Source organism: Budorcas taxicolor, chromosome 18 (assembly GCF_023091745.1).
Source record: "Budorcas taxicolor isolate Tak-1 chromosome 18, Takin1.1, whole genome shotgun sequence".
In the NCBI taxonomy this organism is placed as follows: domain Eukaryota; kingdom Metazoa; phylum Chordata; class Mammalia; order Artiodactyla; family Bovidae; genus Budorcas; species Budorcas taxicolor.
In genome coordinates this window covers 51,307,685-51,323,816 of record NC_068927.1, presented here as the reverse complement: position 1 = coordinate 51,323,816, position 16,132 = coordinate 51,307,685, and the positions used below count along the sequence as shown (strand labels likewise).

Below are 16,132 nucleotides of genomic sequence, written 5' to 3'. Positions count from 1 at the left end.
GAAGGCCCAGCCCGGCCAAAAATAAGTAAATTAATTCTTTGGAAATAAAATAGAGTGGAAGACCCTAATTTTTCCCATACAGAATCTTTCAGAATCAAATTGTACTGTTGATTTAAAATATTTCCTTTTTAAAAAAAATTGACTCTTTACAGATGAGCCACCAGGGAACCCCTGCACAAGCATATGCAGCCAAAACTTGGTAAATGTTCATGCAAGATTTTTTTTTTAATTGAACTATAGTTGATTTACAATGCTGTATTAGTTTTGTTTTAATTTTGGCTGCACTGGGTCTTCAGTAAGCACCCAGGCTTTTTCTAGGTACAGCGTGCAGGGTCTTCTCTAGTTGTGGGGTACAGGCTCCAGAGCTTGCAGGCTCAGCAGTTGCGGCACTCCAGCTGAGCTGCTCCACAGCATGTGGGATCTTAGTTCCCCAATCAGGGATTGAACCCATATCCCCTGCATTGGAAGGCGGATTCTTCACCACTGGACCACCAGGGAAGTCCCTGTGTTAGTTTCTGGCGTATAGCAAAGTGATTCAGATATGTATATATAGGCATGTATTCTTTTGTAAAATGTTGTTGTTGTTGTTCAGCTGCTGAGTCATGTCCTACTCTTTGCAACCTCATGGAAGGCAGCCCACCAGGCTTCCCCGTCCACTATCTCCCGCAGTTTGCTCAAATTCATGTCCATTGAGTCGGTGATGCTATCTAACCATTTCATCCTCTGCTGCCCTCTTCTTCTTTTGCCTTCAATCTTCAATTCTTTCTTTAAACACTTTCATTTATTTATTTATTTGCTGTGCTGCGTCTTCACGCTCTGAGGGCTTGTCTCTACTTCTGGTGAACAGGGCTACTCTTCGTTGTGACGTGTGGTTTCTCCTGTTGAGGAGCAGACTCTAGGCTCACGGGCTCAGTAGTGGTGGTGCATGGATCCAATAGTCGTGGGTCCTGGGCTCTAGAGCACGGTCTCAATATTTGTGGTGCACAGACTTAGTAGCTCCAAGGCTTGTGGGATCTTTCCAGACCAGGGATCAATCCTGCATTGGCAGGTGGATTCTTTACCACTGAGCCACCAGGGAAGCCCCTATATAAATATGTCTATATATATATATTCTTTTCATATTATTTCCCATTATAGGTTATTACAAGGTATTGAACATAGTTCCCTATGCTGTACAATAGGACCTTATTATCTATCTATTTTATATGTAGTAGTTTGTATCTATTAGTCCCAATTTGTGTATTTCATTACATGTAAATTTTACCTCAAACAATTGTAAACTAGGAAAAAATCCATCTGCCCACATCCACACAAAACACAATGCAATAAAGAGAAAGAAAGCCATCCAGCTAGTGACGGGTGGGATGCCCTGTCGCCTTCAGGAAAAGCTGCACTTGGGAATTTCGGTGGTCCAGTGGTTAGGAATCTGTGCTTTCACTGCAGGGACCACGGGTTCCATCACTGGTCAGGGATCTAAGATCCCACAAAAAAAAAAAAAAAGAAGGAAATGTTGCCCTTTCTCTGTCAGGAAAGCAAGGCTACATATGTGGCTCAGATTCTGGTAGGCGGGTGAGCATGCTGCTTTTTCTATGGGATAAGAAATGAGACCATCAAGAGAGGGAGGAAAGGGTCTGGAGGTCGGAGAGGGCAGAGAATAATGTAAGTGTTGGGACTTCCCCAGTGGTTCAGTGGTTAAGAATCTGCCTGCCAATGCTGGGGATAAGAGTTCGATCCCTGCTCTGGGAAGATTCCATATGACACAGAGTAACTAAGCCCCATTCACCACAACTACTGAGCCCTGGCTGTGCCTACTCTCCAAAACAAGAGAAACCATGACAGTGGAAAGCCTGAGAACCACAGCTAGAGAGTAACCCCATGCTATGCCAAGTTGCTTCAGTCATGTCCAGCTGTTTGCGACCCCATGGACTGTAGCCCGCCAGGCTCCTCTGTCCATGGGATTCTCCAGGCAAGAATACTGGAGTGGGTTGCCATTTCCTTCTCCAGGGATTCTTCCCAACCGCAGGGATTGAACCCCGAAGAGAGTAACCCCTGCTTGCCACAACTAGAGAAAAGCCAGGTGCAGAAACAAAGACCCAGAGCAGCCAAAAATAAAATAAATTAATTTTAAAAAATTTAAATGTAAGTGTTGGAAGTCAAGGAGAGGCCAGTTGGAGATCAGGAAAGTTCAGCTGCCCTTGGGTGTCTTTTAGTTTCTCCCATTACACCTTCACTTCCCAACTGGGTTGGACTTTGCCCCCAAGTGGACATTAAATAATATCCGGGGTCATTTTTTTATTTCTACACCTGGGAGAGGGGTTACTATTGACATCTAGGAGGTAGAAACCAGAGGTACTGCTAAACATCCTGCCACTCACAGGACAGCTTCCACCCCAAGAGAATTACTAGCCCAAATGTCAATAGTGCCGAGGCTAAGGAAACTCACAATACAACCCTCCCTACCCTACATTCCCTCTGCAGCAGGGCAGCAAGTCAGACCATAAGAAGAACTCAAAGCCCCTTAAAACTCCCCTTCTCAGGAGTCCCAAGTTCCCCACTAAGGCAAGTCCCAAGAGGCCCCTCTCAAACCAGTTCTGGGGTCAGAGAAAAGTCACTTGTGGGGCTTCCATAGGTCAAGTACTACTCCTCTCCCCCAGAAGTAGGGGTTCATGCCAAGGGAAACTAGAGATCTGTGATCCCATAATCAAGCCTTCACCCCTCTTCCAGGACCTGCCCTAACCAGCCTTTCTGGGACTGAATCAGTAGCACAAGCCCCACCTCCATCCCAATAGGGGCCTGAGATCTGCGGTGTCAAATTCCCCAGGGCCTCCCAGCACTTCCTCCCCTACCCTCCATGGGAAAAACAACCACCATGGTGCCTATCAACGGACCTGGTTGCCGGGGGAGGCGGGGGGGGGGGGGGGGGGGGGGGGGGGGCGGAACAAAACCTCCACTTGGCCTTGCAGACTCTTGACCTCTGAGGCTCTCTCCCACATCTTACCCTCCAAGGAACTAGAGTCCTAGCCCCTCTTCAGGTTTTTGCAACCTGCCCTTCTGACCTAGCTAGGAGTTGAGTGTGGTCAGTTTCTGGGTGTAAAGAGACAAGGGTAGAATCAGAGCAGGTGGGGGGGCTTAGGAGAGAGGCAGAAGTGGAGGTGGGCAGTAGCAGGGGTATCTTTTGCATCTGAGGTCCTGTCTAGTGAGGTTCCTGACTGCTCTGCCCTTCTTCCAAATCTTCCTTGATCCTCAGTCTGGCTTCAGTCCTGTCCACTGCACTCCACCTCTTGGAGGTATGAGAGACAGACAGACACTCAGTCAGGAGGACAGAGTGACTGAGAAAGACTGTGGAGAGAGAGAGAAGCAGGGAGAAAAGAGAAAGGCCACAAAGAAAATCAGGGGGCAGAAGAGATGGTGAAAGAGACACACAGAGGAAGAGAGATGGGGAGCAACAGAGACATAAAAAAGAGACAAGAAGATGCAGAGGCCAAAGCAGAGACACATACAGAATTTCAGAGACAAACTGCAAAAGACAGAGAAGGCTGAGAAGAGTTGTGAAAATGGGGCCCCAGAGAATGAGAATCCTTCCCCTTTTCAGGACAGAGACCCCGACCTCATCCCTACCCCTTCATTTGGCCAAAGCCCTACAACTCTAAACCAGACCCAGAACTAGATCCAGGATCCCCAGTGGCAACAACAACAAAAAATAGAGAAGACTTCACCCCCAATCCAGGACAGATGGCCAGCATTGGCCACAGTGAGAAGAGGTAAGGTCAGCCTAGGGGGAGAGAAGGCAGGGCTCCTAAGGCACTCATTCGAGGCCTCATTCCAGCTGGCTGTGAGCCCCAGCCTGGGCAAGGAAGGCAGGAAAGTGGGAGGGATTAAAAGTCACTGGATGAACTAGGGAAAAGGGTGGTAAGCAGCAGTGGACGGAGATGATTTAAGGGCAGCTCCCATCCCTCAGTTCCGAGCTCCTGGGCACACATCTGGAGCAGCCACTGCCAGCCGGACTGGTCCCTCCAGCACCCCCCTGAGCAGCTCAGCAGGTAGAGGGCTGGTCACAGAAGAGGGGGTGACTCTCAAGAGAGACGGTCACTGGCTCCATCTCCCTGTCCTGAGACTGGCCGGGGTCTGCCTTGTCAGCTCCTCTGAGGGGTCTCTGGGTCTACCTCTCAGGGGCTCTCTCTGGGACCCTGTTCTTGAATTTACCAAAGTGTTTCAGAGTTCCGAGCCAGGGCCTGGCACTGCGCACACTTTGTGACGCACTTTACCTGGCCAGGTGGCATCTCTCTCTGAAATATGACTCCTAGGTTCAGGACACCTTTCGGTCTGTTTCTGCTTCTGCCCTCCCACTGTCTCATCTGTCTTGGTCTCTCTGTCTCTGCCTGCCTCCATCGAATGTCCCCTGCCCGTCTGTCTGTCTGTCCGTCTGAGTGTCTGTCTCTCTCCCTCCACGTCTCTCTCCCTCCACGTCTCTCTGTCTCCGTCACTCTCTTCTCCACCGGCCTCTGGGCTTGCCTCTGCCTCCTCTCTCCATCTGCTTGTCACCCTCTTCCTCCTATCTGTCAGTGTCCATCTCTATGCCTCTCAGTCAGGGTGTATCTCTGTCTCCCCACCTCTCTCGTCTCTTTCTCTAGCTCTGTGTCTTCTCTAGTTCGATCTCGCTTCTCTAGTCTCTCTCTGTCTGCCTCTGTTTCTGTGATTTCTCTCTGTCTGGCTATTTCTCTGTCTTGATTTGTCTGTCTCAGTCCCTGTGTGTCTCTATCTCTATATATCACTATGTGAAAGATGATAGATGAAAATTGATAGATGGTAGGCAGATAGTTGGGAGAAGGCAATGGCAACCCACTGCAGTACTCTTGCCTGGCAAAGCCCATGGACAGAGGAGCCTGGTAGGCTGCAGTCCATGGGGTCGCTAAGAGTCGGACATGACTGAGCGACTTCATTTTCACTTTTCACTTTCATGCATCAGAGAAGGAAATGGCAACCCACTCCAGTGTTCTTGCCTGGAGAATCCCAGGGACAGGGGAGCCTGGTGGGCTGCCATCTATGGGGTCGCACAGAGTCGGACACGACTGAAGCGACTTAGCAGCAGTAGCAGCAGCAGGCAGATAGACTGAAGACAGACAACAGATAGACAGATAATAGATTATCGTTGTTGTTCAGACGTGTCTTCCTCCTGATAGACAGACAGATAATAGATACATAGAAGGCGGACATGCACAGATATCCAGATAGCTCGCTCTGGTTTTTGTCTCCTCATTATCTCTGCATGTAACTCTGTCTCTCTTAGTCTCTGTCTCTCTGTCTCTATCTCTCTTCTGTCCCCCTCCATCGGTCTTGACTTCTGTCTCTCTGTATTTTGACTACCTCATGCCCTTTTTCCTCTCTCTTCCTCCCTTCCCCTCTCCTTCCATCTCTTCCCCCATCCCCTGGCCTTTTCCCAGTGTCTCCCTCTTTCTACTTCCTTTTTTCTCTCCATCTGCTCCTATTTCTGGGGTCTGGGGGAGGCAAGTTCCAGAGGGAGATGAGCAGTGAAAGGCTCTCACTCCCTCCCCGGCGCTGCCTTCTCCCCCCCCAGCTCCCAACCCAGGTGCCTGCAACTGCCTGCACCATGGACAGCATAAGTACAGCCATCTTGCTCCTGATCCTGGCTCTCGTCTGTCTACTCCTGACCACCAGCTCAAAGGGCAAGGGCCGGCTGCCCCCAGGCCCAAGGGCCCTCCCATTCCCAATCTGCTGCAGCTTCGCTCCCAAGATATGCTGACCTCCCTCACCAAGGTCAAAGGTCTAGGCTTGGGTGAAGGGAGAGGGGTCTCTGGCCCCAGAGACCCCTGTGACCTCTGTCTTCTTGCCCTCAGTTGAGCAAGGAATTTGGTGCAGTGTACACGGTGTACCTGGGGCCCAGACGGGTGGTGGTCCTCAGTGGGTACCAAGCCGTGAAGGAGGCGCTGGTGGACCAGGCGGAGGAGTTCGGTGGCCGTGGCGACTACCCTGTCTTCTTCAACTTCACCAAGGGCAACGGTGAGCCTGCTCCCGCCTCCTCCACTCCCCACCCATTCCACACCAAGGGAGGGAATAGGGCAGAAGAATGGCCTCCCAGTTTTGGTGACACTCAGGACCTCTGATCTCACTGATGACACCAAGTGGAGTGGAGCCAAGTAGGGTGAAGTCTGTCCCACCTTCACCACCCCCAAATCCCACCACCACCTTTTTTTCTTCTTCTTTCTCTGGCTGTGCCATGCGGCATGTGGGATCTCAGTTCCCTGACCAAGGATGGAACTCTTACTCCCTGCATTTTAAGCAGAGTCTTAACCACTGGACTTCGAGGGAAATCCCTCCCTCAGCCGTCTTGAATTGTACTTCTATGCCCATTCCCATCTCCACCCAGCTCCAACCCAATCCAACTCCAACCCTCATCGCCATGCTTCTCTCTACCCTAACCACGTCATCAAATTTCCATCTCAGTCAAGTGGCTAAATTATCTGGCCCGTCTGTATCATCCACTTCTCCGCAGTCCCCACCAACCCTGTTTCCATGTTCCCCATTTCAATCTCAACTCCATCTCTCTCTCAACACTGACTACACCTCACTGCAACCTCCATCCCCACTACAAACCTCTCCCAATCTCCATAGTAGAATCCAGTATTAACCCATCACGATCCTTTACTCAAACTCCATTCCATTATCATTTTCCTCCCCAGCCCCATTTTCTATCTCAGTCGGCTACTGAAGTTCGCAGTCCCTAGGTCTCACTTTTGACCTATATCCCTCTACTGTCACCAAAACCAATACTACCACATATCGACCCAACCCCAAGCTCAATCTCAACCCCAATCCACCAATCACTCTCATTCTACCCAGTTCCATCCCCACACTAATCTCAGACCCAACTTCTCATCTCCCCGATATCTCCCCTCATCCCCACTTTCATCCCCATCCCAACTCACACCCAACTTCATCCCCACCCACCCAGCAACTCACATCACTCACTCCAAACCTCTCCTAGCTCAGTAGCTTGTCCTCTGTAGGTCTGGAAGTCACCTAGTCTTGTGGATTTTTTGTAACATAAATCTCTTCCTCAAAGGAAGCCGTGAGGCATGGCCCAATATATGAGAAAGAAAGAACAAAAACAAAAGGAAGGAAAGAGGAAAAGAGGGAGGGGGAGGGAGGTGGGAGGGAAAGAAGAAAGTTGCTCTAAACGAAAAGGGGATCCTGGAGACCTGTCTCCTGGACTATTCGTCTCCCCCTAAAGAATCACTATGGCTCCCCCTTGTCCTTACACTAGATGGGTCCCAGCTGCCCCAGGATCTGAAGTTGGAAAGTTCTAAATTAAAAAAAAAAAAAGAGAGAAAGAGAGAAAGAAAGAACACCTATTGGATACTGAGTACCCTTGCTACCTTCGTGTCTCCTGGCTTGATCTTATGACCTCACCTGTCCAGATGCAAGGAGGTAGAGAAATGCCCCCGCTACTTTTACACAGAAAACATCTGGCTATATACATCATCTGTTACTAGAAATAGCCAGCATCTGGTTATTCAGTATGGAGGGTAACAGCAGGGTTCTTCCGCCTAGCCTGCACTTTTGGCACTCCCCTCTCCGACCCTCAGTCTGTTATCATGAGAAGGCTGCTACAAGAGGTCGATGAGATGATGCACACGATGAAGGCAAAACACGATACTTTCTCCCTCTTTAGCATCCAGTTCTCTGAGGACTGGAGGACTAGAGGACTCAGAGATGAACACATGTGAGACCGCATGTCCTATTGCAGCTCCTATTGTGCTCCTAGGAGCACCGTGATGGCCAAGACAGGCCCCCACCCGGCCTTCAGGGTTCACTGAAGGGGCAGATTCCTTGTCAGACAGCAACAGCCCAGAGTGGGCAGGTCTGTGATAGCAGAAACAGAGACAGGGTAAGCGGGACTGTGGGGAGAAAAGCCCAGGGCCCTGTGGAAGCTCAAAGGAGGTACCTGACCCAGCCCAGAGGGTCTGGAAGGACTTACTGGCAAGGCTGGGGAGAGATTCCAAACTCGGGGTCTTTCTCTTATCAAACATTGGGAAAGGGGATTCAGATGACAGCGGTCTTGGGAATGGGTCATTGGTGGAGCTGGCCCCTTCCCTTCTACCCAGGCATTGCCTTCTCCAATGGAGACCGGTGGAAAGCCCTTAGAAAGTATCCTGTTCAAATTCTGCGCAACTTCGGCATGGGGAAGAGAACCATTGAGCAGCGGATCCTGGAAGAAGGCCACTTCCTGCTGGAGGAGCTTTGGAAAACTCAAGGTCTAGTTCCCCACATGCAGCCCATACCCCTCATTCACCTACTTAGGGGGTCAGGGCAGCCCCATACCATCGCATGGGTGTGAACTCGGAACTAGAGGCTTCTCACTTGACCAGTGATGAGAGAGGCGTCCCCTGGAGGTGGATCAGTTTATGACGCTGTGTTTCCTTGAGGTTTGGTGAGAGTGAGCGTCCCAGGTGGCACTAGCAGTAAAGAACCTGCCTACCAATGCAGATGTCAGAGATGCGGTTTCGATCCCTGGGTTGGGAAGATCCCCTGGAGAAGATCCCCTGGCCACCCACTCTAGTATTCTTGCCTGGAGAATCCCATGGACAGAGGAACCTGGCAGGCTACGATCCATAGGGTCGTAGAATTGGACACGACTGAAGCGACTTAGCATGCATGCACAGGGTGGCAGAGTATGTCCTGGTCCCTTTGTTGCACTGTCTCTGTGTGGTCTTTCGAGCGATGCTCCTGTCACAGTGGCAGGCAATATGCTGCTGCTGCTGCTCTTGAAAACTCACCATGTGTGGGGGCCTGTGTTAAGCTCATTTTCAGGCGCAAGCCCCTTAAGCCTTGGAACAATCCATTTTGCAGATGAGAAGACTGAGGCACAGAGAGATTGGGCAATCAGCTTGAAATGATAAAGCTAGAAAGTAGAAGAGCCAAGATTTAAACCTAAGTCTTAGATACCAAAATCCTCATGCCAAACATTAATACCCATTTATCCAGTGCTTACAGATTCCAGGTACTATGGTAAACTCTTTGCATGTGTTGACAAGTTGCACCCTCCCAGAAAACCTAGGGCGTTATTACAAGTGATGAAGCTGAGGCCTAGAAAGGTTAGTCATGTGCCTGGGAATTACCAGAGATGGGATATAAACCCAGGTCAAAGCTGTCGACCATGAAAAAAAGTTAATAATCAACATTTAAGGTGATGCCTACCATATGCCAGCACTGTTCCAAAACTCTGTGTATATCACCTTGAAAAATCACCCAGGGACGTCCCTGGTGGTCCAGTGGTTCAGGCTCCATACCTCCACTTCAGGGGGTGCAGTTTCCAGCCCTCGTTCAGGAACTAAGACCTGGCATGCTGCACAGCATGGCCAAAGTAAATTTAAAAGTTTCAGTTCTCCTTTAGAAAAGAGAAATCACCCAAACCTCAGAAGTAAGTACTATCATAAACCCCATTTTACAGAAGAAATTGAGGCAGAGAAAGGTAAATGGCCCTCTACCCTGATCTCCAAATCTTGCTGACTTTGGGGGGAGAAGTGGCAGGTAATACCTCATGGATTAAATGACATGATGTAAGTAAAAGAATAAGAACTGCCTGAATTATTCTCATGTTGCTGCTGCAACAAACTGCCACAACTTTAGTGTCTTAAAACAGTAAAAATTTATTCTCCAGTTCTGGGGGGTCCAAAGTTTAAACTGGGTCAGCAGAGCTGGCTTCTTCTGGAGGTTCTAGAGGACAATCCACTTCCTCATCTTTTTTAGCCTCTAGAGGCTGCCTGCATTCTTCAGCTTGTAGCCCCCTCCTTCATCTTCAAAGCCAGCAGCATAGCATCCACCAATGTCTCTTCCTCTCTCTCTCCCTCTTTCCATCACCACATCACTTTTTGGGGGGTTGGGGGTTGGCCACACTGTGCAGCTTGATCTTAGTTCCCCAACCAGGAAGTGAACCTGAGCCCTTGGCAGTAGAAGCACAAAGAACCAACCACTGGACCACCAGGGAATTCCCATCACATCACCTTTTCTACTCAGACCCTTTGCTTTCTAATAAGGATGCATGTGATTAAACCCACCTAGATAATCCAGAATAATCTCCCATCCCAAGATCCTTAACTTAATCACATATGCACAGGCTTTTGGAATTGGGACATGGACATCTTGGTGGGGGGTGGGGAGCGTGGCTGGGGGCATTACTCAGTCTACCATATCACCTTTCTTTGGCTTGTGACGGCATGACGGCGCTTAACTAAGGATTCCCAGCCACACATTCACTGACTCTTTATAAGAGCCCCATGAGGAGAAGACTATCATCAAGCCCATTTTATAGACGGGAAAACTGAGGCTCAGAGAAGGGAATTTGGTTCCCCTAGGTCACATGTTGGAGAAGGCAATGGCACCCCTCTCCAGTACTCTTGCCTGAAAAATCCCATTTACGGAGGAGCCTGGTAGGCTGCAGTCCATGGGGTCTCGAAGAGTCAGGACATGACTGAGCGACTTCACTTTCACTTTTCACTTTCATGCATTGGAGAAGGAAATGGCAACTCACTTCAGTATTCTTGCCTGATGAATCCCAGGGACGGGGGAGCCTGGTGGGCTGCTGTCTATGGGGTCGCAAAGAGTCGGACACGACTGAAGTGACTTAGCAGTAGCAGCAGCAGGTCACATGTAGACTAAGAGGCCAAGCCAAAATCCAGACTATGTCTAGTTAACTCCAGATTCAGTCTTCTGGTCTGTGCTGTTGTGTAATGGCCAGTGTGGGAATGTGCTGTATTGGTGTCGCTTTTTGTGATCTGTTGGGTCATCAGATCATTGGTTGTCAGGTGTTGTGTTGCTGTGTGTCATTGCTGAGTGAGGTTGTAGTGTTGTCAGGCACTGGGTGTAAAGTTGTATTGTGTAGGCTGTGTATTGTGTCACCAAGAATATCCTGTGCAGCTGTTTAGTATTGCTGTCGGTGTCCTGTAAGGTAATGTGCGTTCTGTGCTGTCTCTTGTGTGGCCAGATATTTTGTGGGTGCTGTTGTGCTGTGTTAGGTGGCCAGGAGCAGGCGTTCAGTGCTGTGAGTCACACGGATATGGTTGGGTTGGATGTCGTGCAGTTGCTGCCTGGGGCCTGGTTTGTCGTACACTGTGTCTCCTGAGCCATGCCCCTTGACCCATTCGCCCTTCATCTTCAGGCAAGCCCTTCGACCCCACGTTTGTGGTGAGCCGCTCCGTGTCCAACATTATCTGCTCAGTGATCTTCGGCTCCCGCTTCGACTACGATGACGACCGTCTGCTCACCATTATCCACCTCATCAATGAAAACTTCCAAATCATGAGCAGCCCCTGGGGAGAGGTCAGGAGACCGAGTTCCACGGGCGACAGGGTTGGGGGGTCCAGCCAGTTCAGGGCTCTCGGGGAAGAAGTGGGTAGGGAAGGAATTGCTATTGGCCCCGCCCTCTCCGTATGACCCCGCCCCCGAGGTATGCGGCCCCGCCCACTCCGCAGGGTCTCTGCTGACACATAGGCCCTGCCCCACCCTACACACACACACACACACACACACACACACACACACACCCTTCACCTTACCTTCTCTACTGCTGCCTGCTCCTCCCAATCTCTCCAACTCTGCTTCATCCTTAGATGTACAATATCTTTCCGAACCTCCTGGACTGGGTGCCCGGGCCACACCGACGCCTTTTTAAGAACTACGGACGCATGAAGGACCTCATCGCCCGCAGCGTCCGTGAACACCAGGCTTCCCTTGACCCAAACTCTCCCCGGGACTTCATTGATTGCTTCCTTACCAAGATGGCACAGGTAAGTAAGCCCTACCTGGAAGTCCCATCTCTGATCTGACCTTCCATCCTGCTTCGAACCAACAAGGATCTCGAGATGAGCGTGTTTGGGTCTGAACTCCCCACATCCAGGAAGTGAAGTTGGATCACCTGGCTCTTCTGGGGCCACTCAGGGCCTCCGCCAATTAACAGCCTCATTAAGAAATCCTTCAGGGTTTGTTTATTTAATCGGCCGCATAGCTGAGATTTTCCATACCCTGCCCTCAGAGCTCCCCAGATCCCCCAAGGAAAGGAAATTGAACAGAGGAGGCGCTGAACTGGCACCCAGTATTAGCTGTGCAGGTCTGCGGGGAGTGGGTCGCAGAGACTCGGCGCCCAAAGATCTCCCTCCGCCTTGGCTCACATCCCCGGCCCTAACCCCTGCAGGAAAAGCAAGACCCGCTGAGCCACTTTTTCATGGATACTCTGCTGATGACCACACACAATCTGCTCTTTGGCGGCACCGAGACCGTGGGTACCACGTTGCGCCACGCCTTCCGACTGCTCATGAAGTATCCAGAAGTGCAAGGTGCGAGCGCCGGGAGCCCCGCCCACAGACCTTGGGCGCCCACCCAGTGTGCCTGGTAGCGAGAGCCCCGAGCTCATGCCTGGGTCCCACAGCCACACCCTCAAGCCCACCGGAGGCTGACCCCACTCACGTGGCTCCCCCGATCCACATATTCTGTCCGGACGGAGACCCCGTCCGCAACGCCTTGCTTTGGGACCCATCTCTGACCCTGCACACACAACTCGCACAGACGCCCAGAGCCCAGGCCTACCCAAGAATCCCTCCCCTCCCACTGCACAGCCTGCGACCCCGCCTCCCCAAACCCTGCTTCTGGGTCTTCCCCTGAACCTTCCTGGCCGCCTGGACGCTGTGCGGAGACCGACTGGATCTTTGCCGCCCGCCCCACCCCTGATTTCTCAGCTGTCCTGCACACCCCGCTCACTCCATCCATCCTCCAGCAGCCCTAGTCCTCGAAACCCCGCCGGCAATCCTATGTGGGACCTGGACTCCAAGCAGCCCTGTACGCTGTCCGCACAACCTCGCCCCTGGAAGCCCAGGCGGAACGAAACTTTCTCCCTCACTGCATCTCTGAACCCAGCCCCTCCCTCTGAACCTCCATCTAACCTTCACATGCACCCCTGCAGCGGCCCCCGACCCCCGACCCCGACCTCGACTGGAAAGCAGTGGCTGGACTGCCTCCACACGCATGCACACACCTCTTCTCGGCACAGTCGAGTCTGCTGATCCCCTCAACAACCGCTCTCCCCTCCCCCCACCCCAGTCCGCGTCCAGGAGGAAATCGACCCCGTGGTGGGATGCTAGCGGCTGCCGACTGTGGAGGACCGAGCGGCGATGCCTTACACAGACGCGGTGATCCACGAAGTGCAGCGCTTCGCAGACGTCATCCCCATGAGCTTGCCGCACCGTGTCACTCGGGACACGAACTTTCGAGGCTTCACGATACCCAGGGTGCGGGGGACACCTGGCAAACCATACCTAAAACCTTAGGAAGAGGCATCCCACACTCGATATGGGCATCCAGGGTTCTAGCAAGGAAGACCCAGGCCCTAGCAAAAGACATCTGAGGCCCTTAAATCCAGAACCTCAGACCCTTCCCAAGACCTCATCCTATACCATATTGGACTAGACCCTGTCCTGAACACCAGGCCCCTTCCTTGTGACCCCTAGGACCCCTCTCTGAAATCCCCAAGTTCTGAGACTTCACTCTGGGGACCCCCTGTACCTAAACACTGTTCTGGGAGACCTTTCTCCCTCCCCAGGAACCCCAGATTTGTTTCTACAAGGAGGATATCCCACATCCCTACCTCAGACCCCAACAGAATCATTTTCAGCACCCATCACTGGGAACGCTAGACACCGATACCCATTTCCTGGACTCCTGCTGTAGACCCAGGCTCTGCAGAGTGGAAATCCTCTACTGGGAACCTCCCAGCCCTTCTAACCAGCCACTGATTCTGCCTCCCCACCCACGCAGGGCACCGATGTCATCACCCTCCTTAATACAGTCCACTACGATGCAAGCCAATTTCTGAAGCCCAAGGAATTCAACCCTGAACATTTTCTGGATGCCAATATGTCCTTCAAGAAGAGTCCTGCCTTCATGCCTTTCTCAGCCGGTGAGAGTGGTAGGGGGCAACGGTCAGTCCTTCTGGCCCAATATTCCACCTACATTCCCCAAGCCTAATTCAACTCTCCAAACCCTTTCACTTCTTCATCCCACCCAATCCTCAGCTTTAGATGCGCAGACATCCTTTCTCCTTCCCAACTCTTCCCCTACAGGCTGATAGCAACTGAAAGCCTTGTGGAGGGAAGCAGGGAGACAGGATTGTCATCTAACTTGGATATGGTCATTATCAGTCTCTCCACTGGGTGGTGCAGTTGAAGTGGTTCTGGTTTTTCTTGGCTTTGGTCTTTAAACGGCTGGAAAAAACATCTTTTCCTGCTTAACTCAGTGTTCGAAAAGGGAGTAGGGTGCATGATAAGAGGTAACCTACAACATTGCCTGCTGTGCACCAGTGCTACCTCTGAGAACTGTAAGAGTGGTGGCTAAGAGATGCACTTTGCTGCCAGACCCCAGCTTTGTTATATTCTAGCCACTTGGCCTTGGATATGCTCCTTGCCTTCTCTGCGCTTCGGGTTTTACATCTATGAAATGGTGATCATAAAAAAGCCCACCCCTGGGAGTTGTTACAAGGTTGAAATCAATTGATAGTAGGGCTTAGAGCAGCGAGGGCACACACATACTAAACTGACATAGCATTATATTCTCACTGTTTCACCTCCATTTGCCTTTCACAACAACCTGAAAAAAAGTGAAAATGTTACTTGCTCAGTGGTTTCCAGGCTGCTCTGTCCATGGAATTCTCCAGGCAATAATACTGGGGTGGGTAGCCATTCCCTTCTCCAAAGGATCTTCCTGGCCCAGGAATCCAACCCGGATTGCAGGCAGATTCTTCACAGTCTGAGCCACCAGGAAAAGTCCCTCATAGCAACCTACTGAAGCGCTATCATCCTCCCCACTTCAGATACCTACCCAGAGACTCTGGCTTGCCCAAGATCACAGAGCTAGTAACAGCAGTCAGGACTGCACTTGTAGGAGGTCCACAATGTACTTAAACTGTCTGTCCCGGGCCTTTAGATAGATGGGTCTGTGAGTCCCCACTCATTGTTCTCATGCTTTCCTCTGAAAGTGGAGGAGGCCCTTCCCCTCCGTTGTGTCTCATTGCTCCTCCCCGTCCTTTCTCTCTGCAGGACGCCGGCTGTGCCTGGGCGAGGCGCTGGCGCGCATGGAGCTCTTCCTCTACCTCACCGCCATCCTGCAGAGCTTCTCGCTGCAGCCGCTGGGGGCGCCCGAGGACATCGATCTGACCCCGCTCAGCTCGGGTCTCGGCAATGTGCCCCGGCCTTACCAGCTCTGCGTGCGCGCGCGCTGACGCCGAATCCCTTCCAGATTCGTCTGTGAACGATGGGGCCTGTGTGGAGGGGTGCTTCGATCCATCGTCTCGTTCCCCTGCGCCCCATCCCTCTCGCTGTCACATTCGCTTCCCATCACCTTGCGCCAGCTGCATGCCCTTCCCCAACATTCCTGTCTTTACCTTCTGCGCCCCTGAAGCATGGGGAAGGGAAAGCGCGTGCCTTGTTTAATCCACAGAATTGGTTCTACTGCACACCCTTTGGTGGAGAAGGCTTTTTGTATCCGTTTCTATTAAATTATCTTTAGAATAGATTCAAAGCTAACTTGGCTGAATTAAAGGGAGGAGGACAGTCCTCTAGGATGGACAGAAGTAAGGTCTGGCTGCAGAGAAGGGAGAAACCTGGCTTGGATGCGTTCAACCCTCACTCTTAGGGAAGTTTAAAAAAAAAAAATGGGAGAAAGTGTTTCCTGGAGACAGACTGGGAGGTAAAGGCTGGGAGGGCCTGAGTGAAGACAGAAGTAAAGAAACCAAGGCCAAGAAAAAGACAGCAGCCCAGAAAGGTTCCATAGGTCTGCCAGAGATGCAGGGTGCTGTACAAAGATGAAGATGTAAGCAGAGAAAGTGAGAGATACGGAGAAATAAACAGACATGGAGACTGGGAAATCACAAGTACTACCACTTACCTGCTGCTGCTGCTGCTGCTGCTAAGTCACTTCAGTCATGTCCGACTCTGTGGGACCCCATAGACAGCTGCCCACCAGGCTTCCCCGTCCCTGGGATTCTCCAGGCAAGAACACTGGAGTGGGTTACCATTTCCTTCTCCAATGCATGAAAGTGAAAAGTGAAAGTGAAGTCACTCAGTCGTGT

The 16,132-nt window shown here is 51.3% G+C and overlaps 1 protein-coding gene across 1 annotated transcript; it reads left to right on the top strand.

The window, feature by feature from the left end:
• Positions 1 to 5,608: 5,608 nt before the first annotated feature.
• On the top strand, positions 5,609 to 15,283 carry LOC128063844 (cytochrome P450 2F3-like). The gene is given in 10 exon segments (XM_052656664.1): positions 5,609 to 5,717; positions 5,720 to 5,775; positions 5,856 to 6,018; positions 8,124 to 8,273; positions 11,177 to 11,337; positions 11,628 to 11,804; positions 12,209 to 12,350; positions 13,111 to 13,298; positions 13,825 to 13,966; positions 15,102 to 15,283. Coding segments are annotated over 10 exon segments (1,470 nt in total).
• Positions 15,284 to 16,132: the final 849 nt, after the last annotated feature.